The sequence below is a fragment of the Centruroides sculpturatus genome, unplaced genomic scaffold, assembly GCF_000671375.1.
Source record: "Centruroides sculpturatus isolate CEXI.00-Female unplaced genomic scaffold, Cexi_2.0 scaffold252, whole genome shotgun sequence".
Lineage (NCBI taxonomy): Eukaryota > Metazoa > Arthropoda > Arachnida > Scorpiones > Buthidae > Centruroides > Centruroides sculpturatus.
The window spans coordinates 393,882-403,886 of NW_019384463.1; the positions used below are offsets into that span (position 1 = coordinate 393,882).

The following is a 10,005-nucleotide window of genomic DNA, read 5'->3' on the forward strand; positions in this document are numbered from 1 at the left end:
GTTAAAATACGCTGTTTTTATATATATATATATATAAACTAAGTGATCGAAAATCGAACACGCATTTAGATCCTCTAAATGTTTTAATTTAAAACAGTATATGCGGAATAATTCTACACGAAAGGAATGTAACACTCCTCAAAATAAATAACTGTATAAATAACGATCAATACAGGAAAACTTAATTTAAATGCGCACTATGGTGTACTTCCGCTTTTCAATTATAACGAACAAACGTAATAATGGCGTCAAACGAAAATAAAAAGTAACCAATGCATTACAACCGGTCAGATGCTCTTTAAGTATGTTTTAAAAAAACAATCAGAGTTTTCAAATAATTAAACGATAAATTTTTTCTTCTTCTTCTTCCAGAAAGTCTTTTAATTAATTAGTAATAAGATATTTCCGCGCGAAATCCGATCTCGGAACCAACTGCGACCTATTTTATTTTAATTTATAAAATTTGAATATATCATTAAAAACTGCTGTTATTATATATTTATAATTATGACTGAGATTACAGATTGTTTACGAAAGATTTTCGGTAGTATACAAATTAATATTCTAATTTGAGGAAACGTTTTCGAAATCAAAACTGAAATACGAGTGAGGAATTCAAACGACTGTTTCCCACTGTGAAACTATTTCAAATGAATCTAATCTAGCAAACTTGATGAAAAAAATAGTTTATGAGAACTTTAACATTTTCAATCACGTTAATAAGGAAAAGGAGAGTTTTGTATAATACTTTAATTTAAAAAAATCTGTTCGTAGCGTTAAATTATAACTCTGGTTTATGTATAAAAAGAATTAAATTAGTTGAAAATAAAACAAATAAGTTGTAAATAAAAGAAATTAACGTAATTTTTAGACTGGAAAACAATTACGAAAATTTCAAAACACTGCATTTTTACCTTAGTTATAATATAAAACAATAGAAATTAAATTGGATACTTAATTCGTAACTTTATCTGTGTAGAATTATTATATTCACTTACTGAATTGATTAAATGTAGCTTATAGGCTATCTTTTAAGAATCAAGTTTATAGTTTTGAGGTTGAGTATATGACTAAATATGATGTACTATAGAATTCTCAAGTTCAATAGAGTACATTTACATAAACATTCTAACACATTATTGAAGAATAAGTAAGAAAATTACTTCATATTATCATCAAAGTACGAAATTCACAAATTTTATTAAATACATCCATAATATTGATACAAATTAAATATCAGACAAATTCATCAACAGTTTTCCTAGTTTAATGCTACAATATTTTTGAAGAATTGTACTAAACAATTATTCTGCAGTGCAAGTAAGATTTCTAAATTTTTATCCTGATATAAATAAATGCAAACAGTTAAAAAAAATTGCTTCATGGAAAAATAATACTGGATTATTCAGCAATTTTTTAACAGAGAAGTTAAAGAACATTCAAATCAAGTTAGCACCAAAAAAATTTTTTTTATTAAGTAAGCTATAAAAATACAAACGTATTAATTTAATCCTAGATATACACTATTCAGCTACTTGATAAACTTCACACTTAAAATTAAAGAAACTGTCAATAAAAAGTTGTCAATACTGACAACTAACAAATAATTGAAACAGTTCTTGATAGTTATGATCATAAATCTCTCAAACTATTTTTCAGAGATAGATAGTTACTTAGGAATTATTTTAATTATAAATCAAAACATCCTGATGGGTAATATGTTCAGTATAGGTAATGCAGTGTATAATACTGTACATCTTTCCAAACAGAATGCAGAAAAATTACAAACAACTGCAGTGTAGGTAAGAAATTTTAATTTGGACTTGATTCACTTTAGAACAGAACCTTCTAAATCATCATGAGCTGTAAAAATCATTATTAACCAATATCCCTGGTAATGAAATCCTGTTTGAAACAACCTTATCAAGTACTAACATAAGAGTTATTACCAGTTGATAAGAACATGGAATGAATTTATTGCTGTGTCACTTTTGCTTCCACTTTGTACAAGAAACTAACTTATTGCTGATTTAGAATTATAAGTTTATTTTATCAATTTAAAAATTGCAAAATATATATATATATTAATTAATTTTTTAATGTAATGAGTACTATCACTAGTACATTATCCTAGTAATTTTGAATCATTNTTTATGTATTGTATTTTTTGAACTTATAAGGTCTAGTATTAACATTTAAATTGTTTATTCTAGAATGTTTTAAATTTTTCATTCTATCAAATGAAATCATTGTTCATCTTATAAGTTTATCCTGAAGATGATCAGTTAAATACAGCAAAAAACATTAGAGATTAAAATGGATAATGCAATTTTTAAGATTTTTTGGCATGTTTAAAATAGTAACATTTTGTAGTAAAACTAAAGATGTGTACAAATATGCAATCATGAAATACAAATACACTTAATTACTATACTATACAATCAAACCTCAAGTTACAAATGCCCCTGTTTAAGGACAATTCAGTTTACAAACAAAATTTTGAAATTTACTCTGGTTGCCATACAATAACTCTGTTTCCAAACAAGCTACTCAGCAAGAACTGTCCAGAGATAGTGAACTCCCTATACTGTGTGTTAAAGAAAGTCGACAGCCCAACCAATCAACAACAGGACTACTAATTCAGAAGTTAGTGATGCCAAGATCATCTTGCATCACATAACGAATTATCAATGACATTGTTATTTAAATTACAGTTCAATGTGCATGCGGGAAAGATACTATTTCCATTTTTCTGTATGCACCACATTTCAATTTAAATCAAATTAATAAATAAAAACTGCAATTGGCACAAATGGCATTAAAGAATTTGTGTTTAAATTTGCTTAAGTTAAATTAAATGGCAAAAATTTATTAATAAAATATTATATATTATAATATTAATATTTATTAATACTAGGTAACAAGTTAATTTAAACTATAACTAATAATTAAAACTGGGCTTTACACTAAATCTAAAAATAACAATTAATTAAAATCAAATTAATTGAAACACAATATTTTGAAAAGCATTGATAAAGTACTTGTTGTCAGTCTTGATAGATTTAGATATAGTCCATCTTGGCAGTCAGAGTTGAGTCTCTATTTATAGCACTTCTTTGTAAAGTGTTAGTTTTGGTTTCTGTTTGGGTTACTGGTAAGGAACATTTTGCTTTTAATACTATACATATATAGAATAAATACAAATAAAGATGAAGTAATATTATATACAATATTGCCTTTAGTCATTTTATGCCTAAAATATTGATAACAAGATAAAAAACCACGTCTTGTTTTAGGGTCAGGAATGAAATAATCTATTTTACAGTTTCTTATGAGAAAATTTGTTTCCGTTTGAGAACAAAATCGGTTTCCAAACAACTTTTAGGAACAAATCAAGTTTATAAACTGAGATTTGACTGTTACATTTAAGGAAAAAAAAAACACCTTATTTTCAGAAATTACTTACGGAGTAGTTTCTTCATCACTGTCTGGCAAAATGTTTCGAGTGCATTGCAGCAAGTAGTTTCTTAGAAATAAACCCCTTAATGGATGCTGAACACCTCTGCACATCTCTACAACATCTTTCAATATATCTTTCTTTGAATGCTCATTTGTTTTCATATATACCAATCCAACTGTAATCAGTAGATATCTGAAAAATTTAAAATTGCTCAATTTTAAACTGAAAACAGAGTAAAAAGCATAGTAAATTTATATACAATTACTATAATAAGTGAATAATTATTCTCATTTCAACTGATAACAGAAATGAATGTTTTAGGAAAAATACACTAATACATATGTGAGAATGTAGCAAAACAAAGGAAAAAAACCCACCAATATGATCTCATTAGAAACAGGTATATGTCAATTTTCTGACCTGAGAAAGTATCAACTGACACTTTCTTAGAGTCAATCTTGACATCTTATGACCTTCCTATTAGTCACTTGTACAGAATTACACCTTTGAATATGATGAAGGATGGCTAATTCTGGTAAGTCATCATCGCATATTCTTCAAGCTTTTATGATCAGTATTTGGAACCATTTCGGATTTGTATGTTTGTTTGCTTTATCTGCATTTCTGATTGAGTGCTATACAATGTGGAAAATATTGTCCGAATTTAACATTGTGAACTATTTTCCATCATGGAGAACTGTTTGTACTTTCCTACGTGGAAATATTTCTCAGGATTAGATGTTATCATAAACTGTAAACACACATTCCATGATCAAAACAAACAAATGAGAACCCTATGTCTTACTTATACGTATACTGTACTGTACAAACTTTTATGCAATCTAACAAATATTTAAGAATAGTTAACTGTGTTGAGTGACAAGTCAGCCTCACCAACTATCTACATTGAGAGTATTCTTAATTGTTTAGTTACACTCCACCTCCAACCATTACCTTTTGTTGTTAAAGGGTTCTGATGTACTAAGGGTCCTAAACTAAGGGTGTATAGCTTTTGAAGGCATATATTCTTTACTATGTTGACTTTCAGTCCCTTTTCCCTTCCATCAGAATTTAACCCTGTTTTTATGAGTTAAGAGATTTCTTCTAACCAACATCAATTGTTCACACAAGTGTCATTTGTCAATATTGGAATTAGTGCATTTGGTTTGCCATTCTTCCTTCTTCAATTTTGAAGATGCCACTTATCTCTAGGTCAGAGGCATTCCAATATGGAGTCCCATTATGTGAGCTTATTTATGGTTTGACATTTAGAGGAGGCAGTACTTCCGAAATTTCAGAATTGTATCTTGTTGTATTTGAGATACATGGACATTATTTTAATTGTTTGGTGCCATTAACAACAATCTGTACAGATTAACACTTTGTCTAGAATAGCATGGTAACCACCAAGTACATTTTCTGGATGTCCTTATTACTTTGCAGGATGGCATTCTCATCAGTGATGTAAATTGTAAAGTGTTTACAAACCAATCTATATTCCACCTTCCTCACACAATCCTCCTACTAACAAGTCTGTGTCATTCAGGGCCTTGGTTCAGAGAGAATTTTCCCACTTTTCGAATGTACTGTACTGTACATCTCAGCAATTGACAGCTAAGCCACATTTACTGTATCATCATTGGATTTGGATACTACCCAAGATTTATCAAACCATTATACAATGTTTTCAGTGCCAAACATCTTCCACCACAGCTGAAAAGATCCTCCATAAAATTATCACATGTAACACTATATTAGATGTTATAAGTAAGAAAAGTGTGCAATATTCAGAATTCACATTACATACAGCAGAAGTCCTACAGTGTTCAGCTTACTAAGGAATGATATGGATCCTTTGCTCAAAAGAACTCTTCCTGGGGTGTACTCAATTCCTTTACATAACCATAGGGCTGATTGTTACTACCAGTATAGGTATCACCTGTAGACCACTATTTACAAGGATTAGGGAGCACCAGTAATCCATCACAAAAAAAAAATTAATAATAGTGTTGACCTCTTTGTATCAGACCAATTATAAAAAAAATAATGTCATGAAGTAATGAAGATGCACACTTAATTAAATATATCTTAAGAGAGTACAGTGTATAAGCAAATTTTAGTGGAGAAATTAACCTTTTCAGAAAAGAAATAAATGTAAGTAAACATGTATCACAGCAGTAAAATAACCTGAGTAAATAATATAAAATTTTATAGGTAATTTTTAGAAAATAATTATTGTATGAAAAATTAGGTAGTTAAGGTATCAAGGTAAAAGTTAATTGTGAATAAAAATTGTAAGAGATGCAATTTTTTTAAAGTGGTAAATTGTAAGTAACCACATTTTATGTTGTAAATAATTTGAGAATGTTAAATAATTAAAAGTTTTAAGGTAAATTATATAAAAATAGGTTATTAAGATGTAAAAGAAGTTATTTGTTACACAAGGAATTGTAAGCAGATATAAACTATATTGCAATATAATTGAGAATGTTTTAAATAATGTATAATTTTTTAGGAAATGTAGAAAAATAATCATATGAAAAGAAACAGACGTACAGTTCTTAGTTATAAATTAAGACTGGCTAAAGAAGACTGAATAAAGTCGAAATGCATACTGGTATAAGTAAATAATACTGTTGGTGGTGTACACACTGTTAAATAAATTTACCAGAGTATAAGGAATCTGTAAAAATGATCTTGTATACAATAGTATAATATAAAAAAAAGCAATATATTTGTTTATACTTATAAAACTTTTGCTTAATGTAATCAGAGTTTCAATTATTTAACTATAACAGAAACTAAAGATAAAACTGAAGAGTAGTAACTGAAACAGCAGTTAGTTATTAACAGCTTCAACATATGACTGATAACATGCAATCAACAATCTCAATCAGTGTTTTAAATATTAAACGTTAATATTAATAGTTTTAATTGTTACTTGTGAGAGAATCTGGGAGCTGTTTTTCTATAATTTTCTTCATTTAAAGACATTTCTTTATTCCCATCCATTTCCCACGAAGGTAAAAATGGGAGACGATTGAATTAACTGTCAATAATCGACTAGTCTTGGACGCAACAAGTCCTTTCCCCCGTCATTGATTTAAGAAAGTTTTGAAATAAAGTTATAACATCTTATTATTGACACTTAAGAAAGTCGAAAGTTAAACAATTCAGCGATGAAAAGAGAACAAGTTCAATTCTCACTGCCCTAGCCGGCCCACCAATGACACATTCGGAGTGTCATCACAACCAAACATCGAATCACCTAACCAAATTCCCACACTGGATGGGGATATAACAGCTGCACACCCAACCTTCGGGGAGGATTTCACCATAAGAGTACCAAGGCTCCCTTCCCACTATATTAAAGGTGTCCACTGACTCCAACGCAATCAGTCCCTAAGGAACATCTTTAACTTTGTCAATTGTACCAGTGTTGTCTCAATTATTGATAGCTGTTAATTAGAAATGCTATTGCAAAACACAGTAAGCAAACAACATTAAATGAATTACAGGTATCCCTTGCTTAACATAGGATTTGATTAACATGCAAAATTAATTGTGGCAATCCCTTTATATATGCAGCAGAAGATTTAATTTATGTGGCTTTACCAACTGTCTTTACTTAAAATAGATACTGTATTTTGATTAATGCAATTTTAATATATGCAATAGGATTGAGGGATTAATTAACTGCATTAATGAAGGGCTACCTGTACTATTAGCAAGAATATCAGTAATTATTAAATAAATTTGTATATGTGTCTTTTTAATATCAGAGTCAATACGATTGAAATTTCAGCTAATTGTATATAATACAAAATTATTACTTTTAAATCAAAGTAAATTTCAATCATTAAAAAATATTTTTAAAAAATGTTCATTCTAATATTCAGTTTAATTTTCTACATGATTTCTGCAATATAAAATTTTATGTAAATTTCTTTTAGAAGCAATAATAATAAATTTATTTTACATATAAAAAAATCATTCAAATCATACTTACAATCGTGGAATGATATTTCCAGCATACTGTACTAATTCATATAAATCTGCGACTTTTCTTCCTTTCTGAAACTCATCCAACAAATACAGCTCTAAGTGCCTTAACTCATCAGAAACTGACATATCTATACACAAAAATTAAGGCAAATTTACATAATTCTAAAATACTAGAGTTTAGTATATTGGAAATAAGAAAATGTAAATCAATAACTAAAACTCTCTTAACACTCATTACTGCTAAGCTGGGAAAAACAATTCAAACATTTAACAACAAATACTTTCAATTACACTTGGATAATCTTTAGCTAACATTTAGATAAAGTTTTCTTATAATAAAGGTTAAATGTTTATTGAAAACTTAAAACTAGTGACTCTCTAATAAACATACTTAAGAATCATATAATTTAAAAAGGTTAAATTTAGAATATTTTTCAAAAACATTAATAATCTGTTATGAAAGATTTAATAACAGATTATTAATGTTTTTGAAAATATTCTAAATAAATTATTTTGAAATAAATAATTCAATTGTAATCAAAAACACTAATGATTAAATTTTTTGAATTAGTTCCTTGAATTAAGCATATTTATTTATTTAAAGAACTAACTAAAAAGGATACACAACTCATAATAACTTTTTGGACTTAATAACGATGTTCGAAGTTCTCCAAGCATATTAGAAGCATGTTTTAATGCTTCCATCAATTTACTTTTATCAAGGCATCTTTTCATTTGAAATGACTGAACTTTTACAACACCAAGAGCTTCATCCAACAATTTTTCTTGTTCTTCTTGAGGAGATAATTGAGGCGTTTGTGGCTAATGGAAAAATATTAATAATAATTATTATTACTTAATGAAATATATATTTCCTCAATAAAAGTATAAATTAATGTTAAAAAATGTATAATATTTAAATGTCATATATAAATCATAACTTTACTAAGCAATTTGAACTTTTCAATTAAATTCAAATTCTTTATAAATTATTACTGTTTACAAAGCATAACAGCAATTATAATAAAAAATTTTATTACAATAGAACTTTAAATGAATCAAATTTTAAATTAAGTTATAAATAACTTTTATTCTGATCTTCAAAAGCTCCATCATTTAAATTTTTAATTTAAAAAAAAATTAACTGCATCTCAGAACAAATTATTTCTAGCTTACGGAATTCCCTTTTTCAATAAGTCTATCAATTTAATTGAAATGGACTATATTAAAGCTTTTATATGATCATCTATTTTTCAATCATCATTTTTGTTAACAAAATTACATTTTATTTTATATTCTTTTTTTTCACAATCTAGTTTTTAAAAAAATATCCACTAGTCTAATCACAAGTAAAAAGTTTAGACCGAGGGATCCCTCGGCACACTCATTCAAAGTGGCATGTCGGTAGAAATTGTCCAGCATATAACGTATCATACAATTTAAATTTTTCAGCTGTCTCTTTTCAATTGCCTTCTTTACATTTATTCTAATTAAAGCATATTTATTTCATTTTTAATTAATTAAAGAATTTATTTGAAGTCAAACTTTGAACGTAACACACACACACTTTTTTAAAGATAATTATTTTCAGTTCTCATGCTTATTGTGCAGCATTTGGAGTGAAAAAGGATCACCATCCCTGACTTAGACCTTATTGGATATAATTAGGCTTTAATAAAAAATATTATTATTTTTCCTTATTAGAAAAAATAATAATATATAATATTGTATATAAATTAGAGTTATTATAGTATTAGTAAAACTCTAACTTATAACACTACTATATATATATACATATACACTTCAGCTCACGTGCATAGTTTTTAAACGCCCATTTCTAAATTATAAACAATTCTAAATTCCGAAAGTTTTGTAAATAAATAAATACACTAAAAACGATATGCAAAATTGCTTATTCCCTTTTTTAATATTTAGTTTTTAAGAACTATTTAACAAATTTAAATAATTATTTTAAAGGTTTGACACGCCTGGCAACTTCAACGTACAGCGATAAACACAAGAACAAGTTCAACTCCTCCGACTTCGTTACCGAAGAATTACCTTAGTAAATCGGAAATCGCCCAAATATTCTACTATTTTTAATGCGCCGGAACCTTCGGAAATCGGAAATGGAAAGCTATTCATAACTTTAAAATAAATTTATAACTCTAATGGCGCATGGATTTAAAAACTTTCGACTAGGAAACGAACGCCACATCAACAAGTGTTACGCAACTGGGTCAGAGCGGGGTCACGAGACAATTTAAGTTCCGTGGCATTGGCTATTTTACATAAACAAACGAACTTGAACTAGTATTATTCTATAATTATAAATTTATTAATATAGTAAAATATATAATTCCCGATGCCACGTGGTAACAAAGAAATAGACAGCTTTACAGTTCATTCAAGTAATAAATGCGCGTGTACGTTTCTATTTGTAATTTTATCCGTAAATATTAGACTAATTAAAGTTTATTTTATTAAAAAGCGAATAAAACGTAATACTGTTAAAATACGCTTTTTTTTTAAATATATAT

At 27.7% G+C, this 10,005-nt stretch overlaps 1 protein-coding gene across 1 annotated transcript in view; it reads right to left on the reverse strand.

Annotated features, from left to right (window-relative positions):
• Positions 1-9,902, reverse strand: part of LOC111620944 (vacuolar protein sorting-associated protein 35-like) — a 39,986-nt gene extending 30,084 nt beyond the window's left edge. Inside the window, exons 1-4 of the mRNA XM_023362967.1 lie at positions 9,527-9,902; positions 8,089-8,287; positions 7,470-7,593; positions 3,467-3,652 (exon numbers count right to left, since the gene is read on the reverse strand). Coding sequence (XP_023218735.1) covers positions 3,467-3,652; positions 7,470-7,593; positions 8,089-8,287; positions 9,527-9,610 — 593 coding nt within the window. The 5' untranslated portion in view covers positions 9,611-9,902. The remainder of the gene's footprint in view (positions 1-3,466; positions 3,653-7,469; positions 7,594-8,088; positions 8,288-9,526) is intronic.
• Positions 9,903-10,005: the final 103 nt, after the last annotated feature.